Source organism: Strix uralensis, chromosome 2, assembly GCF_047716275.1.
Source record: "Strix uralensis isolate ZFMK-TIS-50842 chromosome 2, bStrUra1, whole genome shotgun sequence".
Classification (NCBI taxonomy): domain Eukaryota; kingdom Metazoa; phylum Chordata; class Aves; order Strigiformes; family Strigidae; genus Strix; species Strix uralensis.
Window position 1 is genome coordinate 44,893,082 of NC_133973.1, and position 24,431 is coordinate 44,917,512.

Sequence of the window (24,431 nt, forward strand, 5' to 3'; positions counted from 1 at the left end):
TAAGGAGATGCAGCTCCTCTCAGTAGAGCTGATGAGTTGGCACTGAATTGAAATAAAAATCAATGTTTATAATAGGTAACTGTCCTAACATCAATACTAATATTTCTTAATCTTCACTTAATGTTATAGATATGAAATCCTTCACTGCGAGCAGTTATGAATAATGTACAAAATGAAGAATCCCTAATCAATGCACAGAATGTATATAGGTGGCAAATGTGTTAGATATCTAAAATGTTAATGTCTGGTACAGCCAGAAAATCCTAATTTCAGTTTGGAGGACTTGAGATCTGCATGAATTAAATAAATAATCTATGTTGCTATTGCAAATATTTTTGTAACTTCCTCAGACAATGCCCACTTAATGAGGAGATGAACAGTGCTCAAATCAAATTTTAACAAATATTTGACTCGTGCTTCAAATATTCTGATGTGGAGTAATAATTTCAAGGAGATGTTACAAAATCTCATGATGTTACCTTTCTAAAAATTGCTTCCTCCTTTACTTTGCCCCTTCCCCAGCACAGAAAAATTCCTCAATATATGGATAAGGGAATTATAAATTTCCTCTTACTTGCTCTCTATGTCCCTGTTCCTTTTTTTTTTTTTTTTTTTACCAATTCTTTGTACTTCACCCTCCCAAGATAACTTTAAGATGTTGTGCTTTATCCCTATGTATGAATGAACTGTGTGTCCAGCCCCAAAGTGAGTATTCAGATTTAACAGAATCCAGTGCGCTAACGTGAGGTAGATGGGTTTTGGATAGCATTATTTACTACTTTCCATTAGTTCCTTAGACAACTTAAAAATAATCCGAAAAGTATCTACAGAGTTGTAAACAGTATGTTTAATAATACATAGCAAAGTACGTTGTTCCAGTGTTACTATAGACGTTAAAATGTTCATAATTTGGACTATGCCTGACTGCTGAGAAAGAAATGCATCCTGTACCTCCCCCATGTATATTGTAGGCTGCCTACTTCTGAATGCAGTATTTGATAGACAGATATTGGACTAGAAACCAATGCTATGCACTGTGTAACTTAATAGATAAAGATGGTATGTCACCTAAAAAGCTTCTCTTGTCTACAGTGACGTAATTTCTACATTTTAATATGCCTGTTCCATATATTGGGTTTTCCCCACTGGTTTCTGGGGAAAAAGTGGTTGGAACTATTGGTGGCTCTGAGCACATTGCTGAATTCTAACTTTAATACATTTGTCTTAAAAATATTAAAAAGTACATTTTCTTTGTAATGGTGGTCACCATATTTGGGATGAAGAGTAAAACTGTTTTCTACTGTGCTCTCATTTTTCGATGTATCAGTAACAAAAAGATGCAAACACCTTCCCCCCACTCCCTTCTTCCAATTTGAATGTTTCTTCTTTGTGCTGGGGGCCAAACAGTTACTTCCCAACTAAAGCTATTAAACGAAAAATAGAAGCTTCAAAAAGAAGCTGAAGGAAGAGTGTACAGTAAACATTATAGCTGTTTGCAAGGTGTTGCTTATGAGCTGCCTAGAAATTCAATGACTTTCTTTTTCCTTTCAAGAACACTTGATGTTATAGGTGGTAGAGGACGCACATTTAACATGCTTTGTCATCCAGGTTTTCTATCAAGTGCTGGTATTTAGACTTTTATCTAATTTGTATTATCCTTCACCTGTATGAAACAGTAGCAGTTTTCCCAAATGTGGGGTAATACAAGACAATCATGTATAGTATACTGATCAATTAAACACTTAGACCCTAATGTGTATTTCTGAAAATTTAAGATTCTTCAGTCACTTGTACAACTGAGCTGCTACAAACAGTATAAAGTAACTGTGAAATGGGAAGGGGTTTAGAGGAATTCTATTCTATTCTATTAGGTTTCCACACCCCACACCCCCCCCCCCCCCCCAATTGATCAATATCAACAGGGCCTTTTTAAATGCTTTATCTTACTCTTTGACTATCCTTTCTTTTCTCCCCTTGAGAGAGAGGGATGCTTGGGGATGGTGAGAGGAAGCTGAGACCTGACAACATGCAATCTGTAATAGTTTTCTGTGAATGAAATAAATCACAGCTGTGGTTTAGACACATTCATCATTACTTTGGTTACTTCAGATGAGGTGAAAACAGGAGTGGAGAACACTGACCACTTTTAATTTATACAGCTGTTCTTAGGGTCATGTTTTCTTTTCTTTCAAAGTTTTGCAAATGGTGTGTAATAAGGTGAAGCCTAACTGTAGCCCAGTAAATGGTATCAGCTTTGCTATGACAGTGTCCTCACTGTAAGAACAGGGTGTGTGTTTTGTAAACAATTGCATATTAACACCTTGGTCTTATTAATTGCAAACTTCTCTGATACATGTCTCTGTGGCACCTTCTACTAATTAACTCAGACACTAATTGGATCAGATGAAATAAAGTAGACAGCAGTCACTCAAGCAGACTAGAACAGCCTGTTCTCTAAGTGCTTTTGACAGAGGAACAAAAAATGAACTTGAAATATTACAGACTAGCGCTACCCACCACTGTGTACTTAGCATGGTTATTTGTAATGAATATTTTAATACAAACTGAAACAAATGTTGTCCCTCCATGTATGGTTAACCCATCCTCTTTTGTCTGTGTTCAGCATGTGTGTGACATGAATTTTGATGGCCTATGACCATGTAAAACATTTGTTTGATTTTTTTCATAGGAGAAAATCAGAAAATCTGGGAGAAAATACATAAAAATCAAAGCAGTTCCAAGCTTTGCAACTATGTATCACTAGGTGGCATTTGCTGAAAACAGTACAGCAATTTCATTTTTACATCAGAAGCTTGTGTGAAACACTAGGTACTAGGGTCATATTTTAGACTCTCATTACCTGTTTTAAATCCTGATGTTTCTTTCAGCTTCATTTGTTATTAGTCAACAGTCTATCATTCAGAAGGTTTGTGGGCTCATGTTTTCCCTTTCTGATGTATGCTGCTGTGACTGGCTCATGAATAAACCTTACTATTCTTGGTCCCTTGTCCTTTATTTTTCATATTTGAACACAAACAGAAACCTAGATGGTAAAAATCTCCAGCTAAGGAAAGACAAGGTCAGTCTAACAGCAAGCATTTATCTTCTGTTTTCTGAACAAAACAAAAATAATTGTGTATTTTTCATAGAAGTTATAGATATGAAAATTGTGTATAATTTTATCTAGTTACATAACCTTGACTTTTTATTTTTAATAGTTATTCTCTGTTATAATAATACTCCCATACAGTGCCTCTGTCACAGCTTACTCTGAGGTGTCCTGCTTATCAACTAAATGCTGGTCTGCCTTACAAAGTTTAAAAAACACAAACAAAACCCCAAGAAACCTACAGCCTCTGTGTCCTGGCAAGCAAAGTTCACTGTTGGCTACAGCTCCTTTATTACAGTTTTCCTACTCACAGTACATACAACAACTTTTCTGGTGAAAACCGTAAAGATTAGAGCCATCTAAAGTTTTTCAAACCCAAGTTTCTTATTTTGTGGGGATTTTTTTGTGACATTGCTGAAATACAGGATCTGCTAGTGCTGCTGTTTTCTGGTATGTAACTTTTCCCGCAGCAGTGACAGGAACATTTATCATGCTGGGGTTTGCTTCGAGCCAGCTTGGTAACAGCAACCAAGGTGAGAGCACTTGCTTTCACTTTGAATTAGTTGCAGCAATTCTCAGATCATTGGTACAGAGGAGTAACAACGCTTATTATGGGTTGTCACTAAATGCACTGTGTACACAAACCAATTTTATTAGTCTTTGACTGATGAGGATTTTCCTGGTGCTGGCTGTATGTTAGGGCTCGCAGAGGGACTGCTGCTGCCATGCTACCTACTTGGGCCTATCAATCTATCCTAATGCTGCAGTCCTTCCTCTGCAAGGAGCAGCATATGAAAATACATATGTGCTCTGAGGAGAGAAATAAACCCCTGATACCAATTCCCTCTTTCTTCTGCTAACAATTCCTGTTTCTCTGGGAAGGGACAAAAATGGGTTAAAAGTAATAACAGCTGAAACTGCAGTTAATACAGCCAAGATGTATTTAATCTGTTTATCATGTCTAGTCACTCCTTCAAACATGTTAAACCTATTTTAATTTTTTTTTTAAAATGTCAGTTAGGTTCTACCTTTTTGTCCAAGTCAGACCAAGAACCAGAGATGGGGCTGAGAGTAAATGTTGCTTCCTTACTCTAAGTAGAGTGTGATCTTTGCTAATCAACCTTAAAAGTCCTTAGTTGTCTTTTGGAGATGAAAGGATAAAAGTATATTTCATCAGCTGTGGTGAAAATTGCAGGTTTGGACTGTGGAGTTACAATAGGTTTTATGTATAATAATAATAATAGTAGTAGTAAATCTATATGGCCAAGAGCATACCTGTTGATTTTATGTAACATCGCATGATGTATCAGTAGCGTTTAACTTGTGCTTCCCTAATCTGTAAACAGGAACAGAAACAAAAATTTCTGTTTAAAATAATCCATCAACAAATAGCAAGGTATTTTCCCCCAATATACTCATTTGACAAGACAGTTAAGTGTCTATCAACTGCTCCTACTTTTCTTTCACATTTAGGTAATATTGGTGACCTTCCCCAAATTTTCTGAGATTTTTTTTTTAATGATTTATTAGAGTTTATAGCGCTAAGCAGACTTATTCTGCAAATGCATTTTGTTGCTTTTAACACAAAAATGCTTTTAAATTGTCTTTATTGATATTTTTTCAAAGTACTTGTACATACTGGCAACATGATTTCATTCATGTCTGACTGGCAAAAAAGTTGATAATATAGTTAAATCACACAATATTCTGCAAGTTCCAGGAAGCTGCAGTGGTTTCAGCTGGTATTGCACTTTCTAACTGTCATGGGGGTTTAAGTGAAGAAAAACATGTAAGATCATTTTTAGATGTAATATATAATCTACAGTATTCAGAAAATACTATTAAAATGATGGTATGATGCTAAACTAGCATGTGCTTCTACTGATACGTTATTAAGCCTACTTTTCATTTGTCAATATATGTATATGACATTAAAAAATAGATAATAAAGGGGACACTCCTTATACACAGCTGAATATCTAAATGAATATTGACATATATTTCCATATAAAAATAACTTAAGTCATAAGCTGAACTCCTTCACTTTTGAGCACCATCTTCTCAGGCAGAGATCAGTTTGTTCTTTAATTTTGCGAAGTGATTTATCTTTTGCAGGAAATCTGATGTTTTGAAACACTAGGGCTTTTTAGATTGCATTTTAGGAGTGATTTCCTTTTGGGAAAAACTTCCAGGATCCAAAGTAATTTCTGGTTAGAAAAGAATAAAAGAAAACCAACAAACAAAACCAGTAAAGCTTGTGTTTGCAAAGCTGTCAATAACTATGAGAGCAGTGTATTTTTGGTAGAGTGTGGTTCAAAACTCTTTCAAGTCCTCATTCTTGAAAGCCTAAAGAAAAGGTGGGTCATCAGCATTTGAGGTGGGTATCCTGTCAGTGTGGTGTTACGTGAGACGGGAGAGGAGAGCACTCCTACTCTGTTCCCATGCCCTTATGCCACTGATGACGAGAGACATGAAATCAGGGCCCTCTTCCAAAGAGTACTTACCTCCTATAAAAAATCAGAAGGAAGGAAGTCTTAGGAAGCTTTTCAGGAGATTTAAAATAAAATAAAAAAAAAAAAAGTGTGGGGTTTTTTTTTCTGTCTATTGATGCCTTCTCTGTTTTATTTGCAACCTACACAGCGAAGTCATTAGCTACTCCGCTTAACATCCAGCCCATGGGGCCCTTCAGGAAGGTTACTGCCTGTTAGCAGTTCTGCTCCTTCCTTCTGAGTCAAATCCATAGACATGAAGATGTATAATCAGTTCCCAAAGTGTGTTTATATGTGGTAGTCCAGAGGAGGAGTAGGCCAACTGCTGGGAATAACATTACCAATGTATGAATTGGAGCTGAATACCCCATGTTGTGTATACTTAAAATGTTCTGGAAATGTGAACTGAAATTCTGATTATTTTCTTTATTGTATTTATTTTTTTAATTCCATTGGAATTGTGCTCCTGCTTTTATCTTGGGACTTGTACCTGCTACGATTTATTTAGGGGAAAGGGCTGAGAAATGGTGAGGGGCAGGGTGTTTTTAACAAACAATCAGCAAAGTACATGTATTTGTTTAAATCTATATCTATGTGTACATTTCACAGCTGCCCATTATTGTTTTAGGGATCATATGTAGCTTGTTTGCATTATCCTGGTATTTTTGGATGATAGTCAATTTTTTTTTTTTTTTTTTTTGAAGTGGTTAATGGCCTGGGGAGGCAGATCACATTATGCTGGTTTGCTGCACATGCTTCGACAGTTCTTTTATTCAAGTCCACTGCTTCCCTGCATATGATCTTCTAGCTACCGGATATCACAAGCAATGCCACATCTGCTTTTCTTTCCAGAAAGAAAGTGTTTGTCTCTGCCTTTTCCCATCCCACTTCTACTTCTCCATAGGTCTTTTTCCTTTTTTTCCCCACAAACCAGGGAAAATGTGTTTCCCTCCCCTTCTGTCTTCCACTCTACCCCTTCCTCATCTTTTTTCATTGTTCTTGTTATTTTCTTTTCCTCTCCTCTCTTTCCTTCTGTTCCAGGCTTGCACTCCGTTGTGTTCTTTATCCTCTATGCTTCTCCTGCTTTTTTTTGTACCCCATGACATCCATACTCATCCTAAAACTCTGTAGTTTTTCCCTAAATAGCTAATTAGCCAAAGTTAGGTCATAAGAATAAGACCTTATACAAACACTTGTAATGCCTTAAAGAAATAAAAAAAGAATAAAAAGGAGAAAAGTCAGGAAGCAGTTTCCCTTAAACATTTATAATGAGAAAACAATTCCAGCTAACATAATGAAATGAGAAAATAAAAGGCTTTCTCAGCCTGGGGTTCAATCTGGGCCTATGGTGTCAGTAGAAATCCTGTAGGCTGGGTTTTACAGCCGTTCTCTCTTCTGTCCCCTGAGCAGTAAATGGAATCCCTCTCTCTGAGTTCCTGTATTTGAAAGAGGGGATGGGGGGGAGCAGACTTTAGATTCAGTCTTTTTGGTATGGTAATACCCCTGATCCTTTCCTAAATTTGCCTTGAACCTTATGGAATGTCCTCAGAAATTGTTGATATATTATTTCTCAAAGGATTGAGGGGTTTTGGTTTTTTTTAATATTAACAAGAGTGTTCTGGATGCTGAAGTCTCCCATTTCTCCTGAGCTTTTGAATAGGTTCATCAGTGTTTTGAAAAGCCTGAGATGGTATGATTGTGGTGATTTGACTCAGGTTCCACAGTAAAGTCTCAAGGGGTAGCATAGGGAACAGGGAGTTTTAACAGTATTCAGATAAAGTCAACACACTGCTCATCAGTGTATTTATAGAAGATGGACAAAGAATTGTATGTTACATGTTGCCTTACATGAGCAATAGACTTAAAATCATTGGCTGTCTGTCAAAGCAGTCTATTGTATTTCCTGTCAGCTTGTGAATGTCTTGGATGACCTCAATGACTAAGAATCAAAGCTAGTCTACTCACATATCATTCAGTCATTGTATTGCATTGATTTCTTCTTCCCCCTTCAGTTAAGCAAGAATGGGAAGGGAACATTTCTCAGCAGTTGCAGTTACTGAAAGAGTATTGTAACAATATGCTGGAAATCTCTAAGAATAGTGAGTCGATGGAGCCAAAGTATCAATAATGTGACTATCTGTGGCCTCTTTTGTTCCTAGTGCTCCCTCCATTGCTGGTACTCACTCCCACCCACTGAAGCAAATCCTGGCCTTTTCTAAATCTGCACTGTTGGGCTGCTAGAAAATCAAATAGCAATTTTGATGGTTTTATCCTCTAAAGTGCAGTGTTCCAATGAACCTGCAGTTGCTGTGAATGAAGGAATTGACACCTGCCTTAACACCATTGTTTCAAAGTTTACAGCTAGTATATGGGAATCTTTTTTCTTTTTTTTTTTTTTTTTTCTTCTTTCTTCCTGATAGTACCCGGTAGACAAAACATAGCTATTTAATTATTGTTTAACCCAGCTCAAGGCAACACTGGGTAACAGAATAAGACAAGTCTCCTTTCCTGCCTGTATTCCAACCTGTGATGGAACTGCTTGCTGCAGAGTGTGCAAAATCTTCTATCACACAACCAAGCCTCCTATCACTGCCTGTCTATGCAGTGGTTCAAATATTCTACACATATTATGTAATGTCTTTATTGATATCCTAAAGACAATGCTTTCTTTGTTTGTTTCAAAATAAAGTTTATAATCTGAGGCTATGGCTCATTTCCCATATCCCTGAAGTGCCAGTGCACTTTTGTTGAATGTCTTCTAATTTTAAAAAATGGGCTGTACTTACACTTGAGAAGAGTTTCCTAAGCCACTTGCATCGGAAACCGGTACCCACATCTGTGGAAGGTAGGCTGCAGACTGTAGGAGGGATGCAGTCTTGATGTTGCAGTCTATAGGCAGAGAGGCTGTGAAGCCTCCATCCTTGGAGATAAAAAACAGACTCGATGTGGTCCTGGACAATCTGCTGTAGGTGACCCTGCTTGATCAGGCGGTTGGACCAGATAACATTGAGAGCTCCTTTCCAACCTCAACCATTCTCTGAGTCTGTGAAAGCATTATTTATTTAGGTGTGTCAAGAGTAAGAGAGGCTGAAGATCCTCTAGCAAAATAGGGAAGGATGCACCAAAAATGGAAGTTTCCTTCCCCGCACTCCATGTCTTCTGTGGGAGAGCGGCTTATATTATACAAATGGAATGATGTAGTGACATATATACTGTATGTTTCTGAACCTTGGTTCATTTAAAATCTACTAAGTACTTACCAGCTCACATTGTTTAAGAATATTGCTTTTCCTATGACTTGTTAACATTGCTGTATACTTTCAGAATAGTATCTAGAGTATACCAGATATTTTAAAAGATTTTTTTTCCTGCTGCCATTTTTTATTTAATATGTTTGGTGGTATTTGGGGGGGGGGGGGGGGTGTTGGAAAAATAAGTGTAGTAGTAAGTGTGGTTTACTATGAGATGACAAAATAATGAGGTTTTTTGTGGAAAATAGAAGGGAATTGCATTTGAGTAGTAGGTTGCAAACATAAGCTACTTTATTAAGTATCTAGGAAACTTGTCTGGTAAATAATTGCCATTAATAACAGCATCTTTGTCCCGCTGAATCCTAATTGCATGTTCCTAAGCATTCTTCAGCGTATCACTTGTGTCTATTAGCCTTGCCACCTGATTAGATCTTAGAACTGTCCTTTGTCAGATGATTAGCTCCATTAATACTGCACTTTCTTTCTTGGCCATAATTTCTTATGAGCTCTAGCCTGGAATAATACTTTTAAAACCAAATGTGCAGTTAGCTAATTCGAGAGGTTTGCATTCTCAGTTGCAAAGCTGGATGCCTATCCTACCAGAAATATATCAGAACTGTAAGATCCATTTGGGAATGTGTTCTAGTTAAAACAAGGTCTGTTCAGTCGTACTAGAGGCTCTAGTGCATGAAAATCACATAAATCTCACAGATCAGTCTTTTTTTTTTTTTTTTTTTTCTGGAAGGCTTTATATAGACCTCAGTGTGTTAAATTTCTGAGTTGATAACCTGCAGAAAGGAGCTTAAGCCTGTTCCACTCGATGTCCAGCATTTTGAGAAAAGCGTATTTTTGCTGTGGGAAGTAATCACATTATTATTGCGATAAAGGAATTCAGGATCCGTGAAGTGTTTCATGTTTAGATTTAACCTGAAGAGAGACAGTATGATGTTCTGCAATTCTTCCAGCTTGAAAGAAGTAAACATACTATATTACTCTTGAACAGCTGAAGGAATTACCTGCCTGACCATTTGATTATTCATATTGACTCACAGTAAAAACACCTGCAAGGTCATTCATCAGCTTGCTGCTGAAGGATCTGTTATAAACAGCATTATGAAAGTGGCAGATGAGTGTTCTTGGCACGTTTTGACAGCACCCAGACAAATGTCATTCAGCTTCCACATCTAGCATTCAGTCTGTAAATCTGGGTTAGGAGAACCAACTTTTTTGAAAAAATCATGCTTACTGTGGGGAAATCATGCCATGCATAACCAAAAGATTGATTCTTTTTTAGTTTAGGAGGCTGTCACTAACAAATTGCTGTGGTATAAACTTGTCAGAACAAGCATCTAGAGATAAAAGTATTTGAAATGATCTCTGTATATACATAACAGCAGTGGAATAGATTTGTGTTTGCAAAGGTGGCAGAGCATTGCATCAACTTTGAATAAGTTTCAAATATTCAAATTGTGGGTTTAACTCTTATTTTCCTCAGGAGACACCTGTTTTTATTAGCTTAATGGACATGAATTAATTGGTGACTAGCAGTTAAATCTCTGGCATATATTTTTGTGGAAAAAAGTCCCCACACATTGTTAGTGAATATACTGTTACAGTAGCCTGGAGTGGAAAAGTAGAAGCTTGAATAGTTTGAAAGAGGTGGTTTTCCTCTTTCCTTTTCCCTGCTAAATACCACATACTCTTCTTCTACTGCTTTTTAAGGTTGCATTTGGCATTTTTATCAGGGGTGATTAAACAGAAATAGTTATTTATATGTAATATTTTACATGAAGTTGCTGAAGAAGTTTGTACTACAACATCGGATTGAATTTTATATCTTCCACCAAAATGCATCTTCCTTCTCCCATCTTCTGTGTATTGCACATGGCTGGAGTAAGTCAAAACTCATATAATAAACAGCTTACAACAGTCAGCAAAGAGGAAAGTGATGCTTGTGAGGAAAAATAATACTTTGAACATCTTTAGCATCATTTATTACCGAAAGCATGCATCTCTTCCACATGCTGTTGCTTTTTGATGAATATCTAACTATTCAAATCACTTTCAGCCAAGGGATCAAGCAAGCAGCATTATTTGGGATAGACAGAAGTAGAACTCTAGAAAGTTTATTGTAGCAAATACTCATATATTAGTGGCAGAATGTATGTAATGCTTGACTTCTATGGCATGTTTCCATTAGTGCTGTTGTGTTGTCAATCTTTTCATTCATGATCACCTGAAAATAATTAGAACACTCTCCTTCCTGTATGCAGAAGGTTTTTATAATGAAATAGTACCTTTACAAACTCTAGAATTATTTTTTCATGAGTATATTGTATTGTTGAGAATGGAAAACATTCTTATGAAAAGTCTCTTTTAAAGTGCTGTTGAGGTGGGGTTTTAAGAACAAAAGATATATTTGTATCAAAAAGATTTGCCTTGTCTCATTGGAGGGGTGGAGGGAGGGAAAGCAAAGTACATTATTAATGCTGTGCATTTCTCATGTAGCTCATCCATACCTGCCTTTCAAATTCAGCTGAATCCATTAACATTATTAATTGCTGAACATTTCAGATGGGAATTTAATATCCCTTTTTATTTAAGAAGTGTGGAGAATTTTACTGCAAACCAAAAGGCAGCATTGACTGAGCTTTATTTTAGTACAAGCATTCTGCAGCCTTTTCCACACATGCCCTTTAATTCTAGTTCAGTTTGACTTTGTCATACAAAGAGGTCTCCCCTTCTGTTTCATTTCAGGGATGATGTCTAATAGATCTTTTTGAGCAAATACTTACGAGGTTCTAATTTGAAGGCATCTTTCTCTTCCCACCTACATAAAATACATCAGAATTGTGCCTTTGTGTGTCCAGTTCCATTCTGCATCAAGACTGTACTTATAACTTAGATAAGAAATCAAGGCCTAAGATAATAATTTTAAAAGATTATTATCCCTCTATAAAATTTTTCGTGTTAAATAACTGAGAAGGAATTTCATGTATAACTGAACAAATGGGTGGATTTTTTTATTTTCCCACTGGAAAAAAAATATATAACAAATTGTGACAGGTAAATTGCTGCAAGGCAGGAAAGATGTAAGGTATGGCAGGAGCTCTCAATGGAGAACTATCATTGTGGTCCAGAAGGGTTCACTTCCTCGAGAAATTTGAGGACATTAATATAAACTTGTTATTTCAAGTACTTTTCTAAAAGTGCTATAGAAGAGTTTCCTACTGCCAAAACCATTGGGTAACATGTAACTTCTATGAAATTAAAAAATTGAATGGGATATTTCAGATCCTACTGCTACATGTTTCCTTTCAGAAGAATAGAAACTACAGGATGGGTGAGAAGAGCTAGGAATACAGGCCATGACTATGAAGGGAACCTGTAGGCTTTCAAAAATACATTGATGTAATTGTCAAGGATCAAAAACATCTGAAGAGGTACCCTGAATGTGTTTGAATTGTTAGTAGTAGCTTTACTACAAACCAAGACTGAAGCTTTAGCCAATAATATTGCACTGTTTTGTTCAATAATTCTAATGAAGTGCTTTACTTTTCTCTGGCAGATGAACGGGAAGATGTTCAAAAGAAAACATTCACAAAATGGATAAATGCACAGTTTGCTAAGGTAATTAAATATTTTTATTTATTTATAAACCAAAATACGGTTTGTATATTTGTAAAAATACCCTGATATTCCTCTACTGAGGCTTAATTTTCAAGGTAACAGTTATAAGTTTCAGATATTGTGGAATGCAGTTGACTGATTTATTAGAAGAAATGTCCAAGTTTTATTCCCTTGATTTCTGTAGAGATTGAAATGTAAGAAGCCACTCTCTTCTCAAAATGTACTCTGCCTCAATTTACTTTGCCTGTTCTCAAAAGTAGTGATGCAGATGTATTACTGCTTGTTGGACTCCTTTGTTATGTTCCTAATATATGAAGGGGTTTCCTCTATTGGGCTTGTCTTGTTTCTAATTGCAATCACAAATTTAACAAAACCAGATGAATTGGAAAGGAGTAATGTCAAAGATAAGAGGTGTGATCAAGTCAGCAAATTATGAAAGTAATTTATAATGTGTTTTGAAATAGTTATCTCAGAATGTTAACGACCTCAAATGTACCGGTGTGGTGGTTTAGCCCCTGCCGGGGTCTGAGACCACGTGGCCGCTACCCCTCCCCCACAAAGGGAGTGAAATACAAATCCCCAAGACTGAAATAAGGAAAGGTTTAATACAACAGTGCAATAGCAACACAACAAACAACAGCAATAACAATAACAGTAATAGTGATAGCAATGAACAGAGCAAAATAGCTACCAAATACAGCAGTTTGAAGCACGATGTACAAAACCACAAGTGCACTGCGCTCCCGCCAGGAAAAATGTGACCTGCCAGGATGTGACGTCGCATGGTATCTGAATAACCCGGCTAGAGCTCCCCCCCACTGCTGGGGAAACTTAACCCTATCCTGGTTAAACCAGGACAACCGGAAAAAAGACCAAATAATTAACTTATTTAAAGGAGGCCCCCCTGCCAGTATATAATAATTTTATCTTTAATACAGAGGAAAAATTGAGTTCAAACTATTCATTTGATTAAACATTTTTTAAATTCTTGGAAGATAATCACTGAACTGTATTTGCCAGTAATAAACTAATCAATTCCATAATCTGTCATTTTATCTGGCAATAGACAACAATTAAATAGTAGCTGTGATATACCTTCTGTTTAGTCATGCTTTTGATTGTGTCCCATCTGAATCTCCTCATTAAAAAAAAGGAGAATACAACCACCATAATGTTGAAAAACATGCTCAGCAGTGGTTCAGTCCAACAGGGAGTCCCACAGGAGTGTTCCATGGTCTAGAGAATTTTGTAATAGTGATTCAAGTGATTTAGACAGCACACATTTGTGCTCAGCATCTTTACAGCAGAGGTGTCCAGCAGTTTGGAGGACTGGATGAGGATAAAATATAATCTTGAACAAATGGTCTCAAATTGATCAATGAATTACCAGCCAAGTGTGAAGTATTATATTTAGGACAGACGTAAAATGTATGCATATGGAAGTGGGGAATAACTGGGCTGGCAATAAAAAAGCAAAGAAAAGCTCTGGAAAGTGCAGTGAATCACAAACAAAATGAGTCAGCAACATGGTACTATTGCAAAAAGAAAAAAGGCAAATTTATTATGGCTGTGATAATGGAAGTGCTTGACAGAAGGTGAAAGATGTAATTATTTTACTTGGCAATGAGTGAGATTTTAGCTTGCGTAATTTACTATCTTGGTGTTCCATATATGAAGAAGTAGCCCCAGTGGCAGTCATCTGATACAAGCTAATTTTAAATGTATTGCCAGTTAGGCCTTGTTGTGGTCACAGAAATGGTTACAGAAAACTAAGTGTAACTGTTGCTTCTAGATCTAAAGAAAATGTCATGTTCCTAGAACATTTCTTTCTCAGAAATGTTTGTTTTATGGAATAGCAAAGGTTGCAATTACTGAGAAAACTTGGAGCAAGTCTGCAGAAGAACAACAAGAATTATGAAGGGTTTAGAAAATATGACCTATCAGCAGATGCTTTTAATGGTAGGTTTAACTCGGTTGTCTGAATGATCTAGATGTCTTTCCTCCAATTCTAGTTCAGTGGATTGTTCTTTAATGGTGTTTACCTACCTTTTACTTCAGTTCTATAAATAGTATTTTTAGTTGTATGTGAACATGCATTCATAAACATACTGGAGAAGTACTAATCTCCATCTACTTCATTTGGACTCTGAGGGAAACCCAAATACTATGGTTCGAGCTTTTCTTTGCCTCATGCATCATCTGTGTTTTGGACAGCATCTTTTTATTTCAACAATCAACCTACCAAAAACCCCTTGATCTTTAAATCCTGGACAAATTTCTCTTGTCCTACAAAGTTTTTATGCAGAACACCAGAATACATGGTCTGAAACTGGAAATCACATACGTCTGGTAAGCTTAGCAATACCTGCTGGCTGTCTGTGTGGTACACATGCAGAAAGCATGGTTTGCTCTTCAGTGCAGCCACACACCATGCAAGCTTTATTTCTCTCTAGGGTTTCCAGGACAGAAATAAAGGAAGCCCTCCCTGCTTGTATTCAGCTGTAAATGGTCATAGTTAATAGCTGTGTGCTGTCCTAGCAGGGTGTTTCTCCCTTTTCTAAAGACCAAGACATTTTGGGAGAGATGGTCTTCAACCCATGGAAGTGGATCTCCATGTGAAATCTATAGCCTATCCCTCTTCCTATTCTTATTTGTTTTCAGTGGTTCAAAACTATCTCTGATTCTAGCTGTGGAATTGATTTCAATTAATGGGCTACTCCTGGTTAGTGATTTCTCATCATTGTTAGCTTTGTAAAGGTGTTAAATAAATGACTTTCATTGTAGAATTGGTTTGTATTCACTCCTACATGGTTGTAGAGGTGCTGTTTTGAGCAGATTAGCCTACAAGGTTGGAATTAAGACAGAGGAATATATTACGTCACTCATTTTCTCTTATTTATGAATAGTGAAATCCAGGCCATTAACTGTAAAACACTGTTTTATACAATTCTCACCCATACACCACCCTTGATAGCTTAAACAAACCCTACTTATGCAATCAAAGCAAAAGCTTAGTTCTAAATGTTCTAAACTTTCATTTGTGTTGGGTCTATAGTTCATTGCTCCCCAAAGATCTGTATTCCTTTCCTGAAAATTCAGTGTCTAGAGTACCTGTGTCTCAGTACGCTTATTCTCAGACTAAACTTTCAAAACACTCACATTTGCAAGTTGCTTTCACATGACTAGTGATGTAAATACAAATAATGCTTTTAATGTCAGAAGTTGTAAATTATTGAAAAATAATTTTCTAATTTATGTGTCATCTGCCTAACTTAAGAACCCATGTATAATTTTTATTTGTGAGGGAAAAAAAACCAATTGTTTGAATCTCAGGCCTGGAGGGAAGTAGTAGTTATTCTTCTGGCCATGCACACGGTAATGTTGGATCATGTGTAGATACTTTGGATTCAGATTCCTTGAGTTCAGCAGTGAACCCTGCTACCTCTTATCTAAGGAGTCAAATCTCTTCATGAAATCTATAACAAATTCTCAACCACACCATCTTGGCAGTTTTCTGACTGTGATGTGCAGAATCTAGAAACCTCTGGAGTGCTACCAAGAAGTCTGTGAAAGGGTATCTAGGAAAGCTAGCAGAACTGTCAGCAAGATTACAATGGCTACGGGTAAACCCATGTCTCTCTTGAAACTTTTTTTGGCAGGTTGGGCGGGGTGCTCTAAATGGAAAAACTGGGGGAAATGCATTTGCAGGTCTCTCTTAGAGCTTCTCAAAAGACCAGGTTTCTCTCTAATTCCAACTCCTTTTACTAGCCAGAAAATGGATTATGCAGAAAATCTGTGCTTTAAAGATTACAGTACGTGACTCATCTATAAGCAACTCATCATTGTTGCAGTAAGATAGGCCAGAAGTTGGCTTTTGATGTTTGTGACATAAAACACTGGGTAAATTAAAAGTATAGGAGAAATGGGAGAATATAATCCAAGAGACCCTTGTGTTTTCCTCGTGCTAATCATAGACATGGTGTATGACTTTGTTCAGTGACACCTTCTTGTTTTACCATCTAAATGGCATGCAGTAAGTTGAAACTTAAAGCAACTTTTAAAATGTGGAGCATATTACTTTAATATCTTTTTATTCAGAAAAAGCTTTTTTTGTCCTCAGAAGAATTTTATTTATAAAATAATGGAGTTCTGCAGGGTGTACGTAATGATAGCAAAGGAATATACTGTAACCTAGTTTTTAATAATAGAACTATAATTAGAGCTCTCACAAGAGATATATCTAGTCCTGTGTATGATAGCTTTTGCCCAGATCTCAACTTTTAAAATATGAAATAACTGAAACCTTTGTTTATAGCTTAAACACAGAATCTTAACTATGTGTTTTGGGAGAATGCAAATATATCATGAGCCCTCAAGTGTAGCATCTCTCTGCTGGAACTTTGAAACAGCCACAACAATTACGTTAACAATGCCTGTACCCCATTTAAATGAACTTATGTTGTTTCACTGGTTAAATGTTATTAGTTGTTCATTGCATAATAGGCTTCAAAATAGAAAGCATTACTGAAGATGCAAATGTTCTTTACTTGCATGTACGAAAGAGCTTGTAAATGACAATTGATTTTAAAATGAAAACCTGAAAATTCCAGCACAAAAAGAAAACCAAAAAAACCCACAAACCCAAAAGGAAAGAGCTACTCCTATGACTAAAGAAATATTGGCAATTAATTTTGTTCCCTCATTGTGGACAGAGTGTCTCAAAGTATTGACAGTTTTAATGTCAGCAATAACAGTACCTGTTGTAAGTACAGAGAAGGCAAGCAGCTAATCATTTTAAGTTTTGGCAGCTTGAATTTTAGGTTATACCCCTATGGCTAATTTGAGATCAACAGCTTAACCTGTAAGTGGGTTTCATAAAAGAATGGTAATTTGTGATTGAGTTTTCAACATTTTAATCTGCAGTATCAAAAAACAGAATGTCATAAAATTGCTTGTAAATTCAGAGGTTTAAATAGGTTGTCCACATTTCTGCTACAAAAGGGGAGAAAATTCCACTACATAGTTAAAGAAGACATTATCTATAACAGTACACTTTTTCATGTAAACACTGAAATTTTTAATCTCCAACCATGCAGGAGCAAGAGTCAGAAAACAGAGCATGATAGATTCTTGGGGAAAAAAAGTGGGTAATTTTTTATGTTTTCTCTGCCTCATGCTTTGGTGTTTCTCCTGTTGTTATTGAAAAAAAAAAGCAGAATACAAAAATAAATTTAAAGATACCTAATATTTCATTACTTAGCTTTATGGAAGAACAAGATCATTCGGCAGGTAATCCTTTTAATGGAGAATTTAAGTTGTGAAAAATGGCAGCTTTTATAGACAGGTGAAAATTTTAGGAGGTAGTTGTTTGTGTGGTGACTGTGGAATTAGATTCCCATTTTCATAGTGATCATGTGAAGAAACAGTAAAGACGCAGCCTGTGCCAGTGAAGGTAAGGTTGACAGCCTCATTTAAGATACATGTGGCTAGTAGAATAACAGTCAGCAAAATTAAATACACTTTTTACTACTGAATTTGTTTTGAATAGCAGCTGGATTGTTCAGGCAACTGGTATATGAAGGGAATAAAAGGAACACAGAAGGGGGCATTGCTTACAGCTTTAGTTGAACTTTGTAGCAGTCAAAATATTTTCCTAATTACCCAGCGTTTGTATGTGGCTTACATGATAGGAGGTGTGGTGACAGTCTCAGTTCTTTCCCTCTTCTTGAGTTCAAGGACAAACTGAAGTTATTCAAGACTCCCATTCACTTTAGTGGTCTCTTGTGACTGTAGATTAAATGCCTTCTGCATATCAGATAACAAAAATAACTGATATAGATGAAATGTTTACTGACCTTTCAAGGAAGTATGTCAAATATTTGATGTACAGAGAGACTGTACTATTGTAAGTCTGGCATCTGGTAGAGAAGTCTGCAGTGCTGCTTTTACTCACACACTTGTTTAGTTTTCTGTGCTATCACTCCCAATGACTTCAAATTAAAACAAATTTTAAAAGCCACTCATAATGAAGTGAATTCAAAGTGTTGCAGACTTGGGGAGGGGAGTAATCTGGTGAAGCTTTGTGGAGAAGACAACAATGGTTTCATTTGTCAGATTTCTTTAAGATTTAGCTTTTTTGGACATGTGTTAACCCTAGTGAATAATCTATGTCAAACTCCATCAGATGTACCATTTCTTTAGCCATATTTCTGGGCTACAATTAATAATCAAGAAAAAGAGCTGGAGGGAGGGAGGTTGGCAGCAAATCACAAAAACATAGATTAAAATGTTCAGTATTAGCCCTGTCCAAACTGCTGCTAGATGACTAACCTATAGATCAAATGAAGACAGTTGCTTAGATGAGTGAGTGACCAGTAGGAAAATTAGAATTAAATCCTGTACTTAGAAGTCCAGATCAGTGTGCTCAAGCTTCACTGATGTCTGCTGGTGTGCTGTATTTTCTAAAAGCAGAACAGTAGTTGTATATGCATGTCTACAAGACTAGAAAAGATCCCTAGCTGTTTCACATAATAAAAGTAGTCAGTAGGGTGTGTGGGTGATTGTAAGATTTCAGTTTTAGAATTGAGTTCTAGAGAGTACATCAACACTGGCTTTGAAGGACAAATTTTAATATCATTGTAGACAAGTTCAGAAAAGTTCTTCCGGATAACTGTGGTGCTTTAGCCATTTATGTAGAATTCAGTGCCTGCACAAAAGCCTGTTGGAGAAACAGAGTAAATAAAAGTTTGCTGAGCTCCATGTTGCCACAGATTATCCTGCAGCCATTCCCAGTCAAAAGCATTTACATCTAGTCCTATATTTTTACAGTATGTTAAACCAGTGCCTGACACTGCAGTGTAGATGTGTTCTCAGGCTACATAATTCATACAGCATTTATATGAATTATTACATAATGAATTATTACATAATTCATTTCAGCAAAAAAACCCAGAAATCAGCTCTCTCTACATTATCTGATAACCAAACTGTTTTGTGTTAAGGTAGAATTAAAAGAGTCAGGAGTATCTGAACTTTTTTTTTCTTACCAAATGCAAACTAGATTCACTTGCATTCGTTCTCAGTTACGGGGTGGGGGAAGGCAAAAAGCTTACTCTTTTCAATTAAGAGGCAAAAAGAGTTGGTGAGACATTCACCTAAAAAGCGTAATTGCGGTCAAAGTAAATGAGGGTTGAAATCTGACCCCACTCCAGCTTTAAGGAATAGTACAACTGAGCAACCAACACTCCCTAATAGCCAGTGTTGCATCTAACAGGTCATGAAGTAGCATATATTGTAATTTCACTGCTGACACTGCATATTCACGCTATGGCTCACTTCAAAAGCTTCTGGTTTTGTGCCCATATCTGTTTCCTTATCTGGGTCAGTAGAGTTCTGCTGAATTTCACCAAAACCAAAATTGTGCTCTCTTCATCTAAGGAGCACTAATTTGGAGATAAATGTCAAGGAGGATCAGGTATCACATGTAAGAACACTGATTCCAGGACAAACAAAAAATGGATTGTTAGTGAAATTTTGCAATTGTATCTGTTGTAAAACCCTGATCAAATCTTTAATGGCTGCATATTAAAAGTGAATATGGTTGATATCAGCTCAATCCATTAACTAAACATTGATAATAGCTTTGGAGCAGCCCCATAACTACTTTTTTTTTTTTCTTTTTTTTCTGAAAAACGTTCAGAAAACCACACAGATTTAAAATTGTATCATTTGTGATAAATCTGAAAAAATTATAGTTGATATTTTTTGATGTTGGTAAGACACCACAGTTGATATTCATCCATCCTAAATACCTAATTAATCTGTTCTGTGTCTCTCTTGCCAGCCTTTTTAAGTGCTACAGTGAAAGTGATGAGAAAGTGCAGTTTACTAATGTGGGAGCCAAATGACTTTTCTCTGCTACAGCGTGGCAAATAACCAGAACTCTTGTTGAAGATTAATAGTGCTTAACTTTGCTTTCCAGCTCAGTGTGATCGACACTACCCTTGGGATACATACTGTTTTAAAATATCAGGCTTTCTTATGCCAAGAACCTTTTTATAATACGTCTTGCAAGAGCACACCAAAGGCCCATCATGTCTATTCTGTATTATTAAAGCAAAAGCTTTTCATCTTATTTTTGAAGCTGAATGATATTTAAACCTGGTATAGAAAACACATTAGCATTGTTAAGTGATTTTCATTTTTTTGATATCTCCAGAATACATAAGCAAGTGTCAAGCAAAACACATGCTCAGAATTGTTTGCATTTATATACAGTAAATTACCTGTTAGGTCTCCATATTATGCATTTTTTTTATGATGTAATAAAATGTGATACATGCTGTTTGAATATTTATTATGTTTCACATAAATACCCTTTGGAATGAAAAATAACTTTAAAATTATTTTTGCTGTACTTTTTAAGGTAATACCAATAGCAATATTGCCATTTATTTTGCTCAGAATTTCCTTCTAGAACTTCTACTATCTATTAATACATTTTTATAGATTTTTTTTTTTGTATGACCAAGAAAGTTACCATGAACGGAAAGTTACTATGAACAGAAACAGCCACAGTTTAAAGGCACAAATATACTCATACTTTGAATTTTGCACATAACATCAATCATGTGTGCAAGCTTTCAAATTTATAAACTTGATGACTCTTTATATTTTGCTTCCAAAGTACTTTTTCAGTTTACTGTTGGCAAAATCCTAGGTCATATCTCCCTTATCAATTTAATATTTATCAATATTTAACTCTGCCCAATGTAGAGGCCTGCTGCTGGCAGGGATTAAAATAGAGGATTTCCCTTTGCACTTACTGTAAAAGCAAGGAACACCAGAAGCTGAGTGGTGTCACAATGCAGCATGACAGAAACAAAGTACTGTTTAAGAGGGCGGTCTTCTCTGTTTTCTCTGTTCTTGCTAACATCAGAAGCGCAAGCTGCATGACCTACTGTGGCAGCCACGCAGCTGGAGATGCCTTGAAAATTGTCAGTACAGAGAAGGATCCTTTCACTGAAAAACTAGAAAGGACAAAAATGTATTTGCTTATGCTTCAAAGAAGGAAAGATAGACATTTGAGGTTAACAAAAAGCTAATGGGACTATCTGTATATTGTTGTTGGTTGCTTTTTTTTTTTTAAGTTGATGTTCAAACAGCGAAGGTTTTTTTATATGTGTGTGAGGAAAAGGGATTCTCTAATGTTTTTTCTTCATAACGTTCTCCCATTGCCAGAAGACTTTACAACTTTGCCTGCTGTGTTGGTTGTTTGTTTTTTTTTTTTCCCCCAAATGTCTAAATGATTGCAATTAAACAAGACAGCTCGTGGACAGCAGATTCATTTTCACTTTGATGAAAAGTGAAACTTTTCCTTCCAAGTAATTATCTGCACATCTTTTGGTGGAGCTGTGGTTACTGGCCGTGTATCTCGGAAGACCTTTTGCTTGCAAGTGAGACTTGCTTCTGTCTGCTCCCTTGACTGTACAAGCAGGGACATATTTTCTCTGCTTTGCCTTAGTGGGCATAAATTCAAAACTGGCTACAGATCAAGAGCAGCTTTTACCTGGGGACAGTGGGTTCTGCCTCCACCAGGACTTTATACCCATCACTGAGCCTGATCCCTTTCCCCAGCTGAGGTGCCCGTGGGAGCTCCAGGCCTGGCACCACAGCCACCCTGCCATGTGCACAGCAGCCCTCAGGGTGGAAGTCCCCACCAGTCAGGAAGCATTAGAGCTGTTGCTGCTGCAGTCTGGTCACTGAAGATTATGTCATATTCTCAGTATCTTTTGTTTGCACATGCAAGGGTTATGTTACTTTTCCAAATCAAATTTTAAGGCTTAAAATGTTTTCCATTGAAAGTGACTTCCCTTCCAAAAAAAGGTACAAGCATATTAACTTAAGCAATAAGCATCTGCATGACAAAACGCTTTCACCATTAGAAACGTCTGAGTGAATACAGACTGCATTTTTAAATGCTTCTATGGTAATGTAGTATCCCAGACCTTTAATTTGAAGCTTTAGAGTGGATTAATAAAAGTAGGAAGCTAGACTAAAATATATGCATTTTTATTACGTTAAAATCATTTGTCTTTGCATTCTTGTTTTTATAGCCTCTTCTTGCAGAATAACAAGGGCTTCCCTCAGATGCATTAGACATGCCAAGCAAGCAAAGCAATCACTGCTGTTAGCAATAGAGGGCACTGGACTTTCATTTCTGATATGTTTTACTGAGGGGGAAAAAAAATAGTCAAGTGAGTTTCATTGAACTTTTTCACCTTTTCCTTCTCACACTTGGACTTGCACTTCCTAGACTTTTATTCAAACTCTCATACATTTTTATTGCACTTACTTTAAGTGAAAAAGATTAATCTAAAGAAAATTGAATACATGCTGTTCTCTTGAAGTTGTTATTGTGTATGTGTCTTGAGGGGGGAATAAGAACAAGATAAATATAGCACTACAATATTGGTCTCAGTGGTGCATATGTCTAGCTTGCAAATTTGTAAACATTTACAAATTTGCATGATTGTTGCTGGCAGTAGACATCATCCTTTCCGTGCTCAGAATTCATTACCATTACATCTAATCATCTTCAGAATCTCCAAAGCAAAAGTCTTCATACAGGCAAATAAGGCTTTAATGGATTTGTGGTATACTTAGACTGAAAGCTGAAAAATAAAAACAGCAGAAAAAAAATTTTTGAGCTACTGTCCCCACTTATCTAAATGCCCTCTTATGTAAACATACTGAAGCTCAAGCAAATCACACTGACCATTCCCCCCCTTGCAAAAGAGTTATCACATGCCTAAGGTTCAGTGGAGAGAGGAAAAGAGAAGATGCAAGCATGTACATTTAGGAGTGGTGCACCTATCTCTCTTGCACTTCCTACACCTCCTAAACAGATCCAGCACATCTCCTTCTGTCAGTGTCGTGTCATGTCATGTCGTGTCAGTCAGTGAGGTTCAAAGTTAGGGAGTAATTTGTCTGTCACCAGCCCAGCTGCACCCTTCTCAGGATGGGATCCACAGTGAGCTGATGCCCTCCCCTGCAGCTGTGTACCATTCTTAAACCTCCATCTGCCTGAGGTAGTGGGTACACCTTGTGCCTCTCAGACATACGTACTTCCTTCTATAGGCTGCCTTTGACGTTAGGAAGTTTGGCCATTCCTCCTATGTGTTTAAATGCATAAAATATTTTTTTAAAAGCATGTCTCAGAAAGGGGAAGAAAAAAAAAGACAAAAAAACCCCTCTCCAAAACCCAAACTATTTGGTTTTCGGCAGACTGTATTCATGTTACAGACTGCATTCTTGGATGTTGATGTTTCAATGTTGGTGATGATGAGATGGCCCTACCCCAGTTCTGTAAGCACTTACATTTTTGCATATCACTTCCTTTATTATGCTTTGAGATATCTACATTGTGTACAAAGACTTTCTGTTTCTTCAAAGGGTGTGCTGATAGACATGATTTTACACCTGCAATGCAACTATTATTGAGATTAATTTCTTTAAACCATGTGCCTGTATTTTAGGTCCTACTTTGCACTGAAGACAGAAAAAATAACATTATGAAAGATGTTCCTATGGTAGAAGGGCATTATTAGAAATAATAATCTTATTTGTACAAGGTTGCAAATAACCATATTTGCACAAAACCTTCCATATCTGCCTTCTACATATAAAGGGGCTCAGTCAGATTTTGGGGGTATTTCTGGACCAACACTTCAAGAATAGGTATGATTTTTACAGCTGCTTACCTCTGCTGTTTCTCTGATCATATGTTTGGGCTGTTTTGAAAGGGAAAAACTGTCACATTGCACATGATGTCTGCAGTTCTTTCTCAACAGTGGTGGCAAAATTGACATAGACACCCTATTAAGTCTTTACATAGAGAATTAGTTACGAAAAAAAAAAAAACCAACACTCTTTTTTCCTGCTCTGGAAAGG

The 24,431-nt window shown here is 36.6% G+C and overlaps 1 protein-coding gene across 8 annotated transcripts in view; it reads left to right on the forward strand.

Annotated features, from left to right (window-relative positions):
* DMD (dystrophin) overlaps positions 1-24,431 on the forward strand; it is a 1,145,544-nt gene that overhangs the window by 113,871 nt on the left and 1,007,242 nt on the right. For all 8 annotated transcript variants that reach the window (XM_074858566.1, XM_074858564.1, XM_074858568.1 and 5 more), the window contains exon 2: positions 12,418-12,479. In XM_074858566.1, coding sequence (XP_074714667.1) covers positions 12,418-12,479 — 62 coding nt within the window. The remainder of the gene's footprint in view (positions 1-12,417; positions 12,480-24,431) is intronic.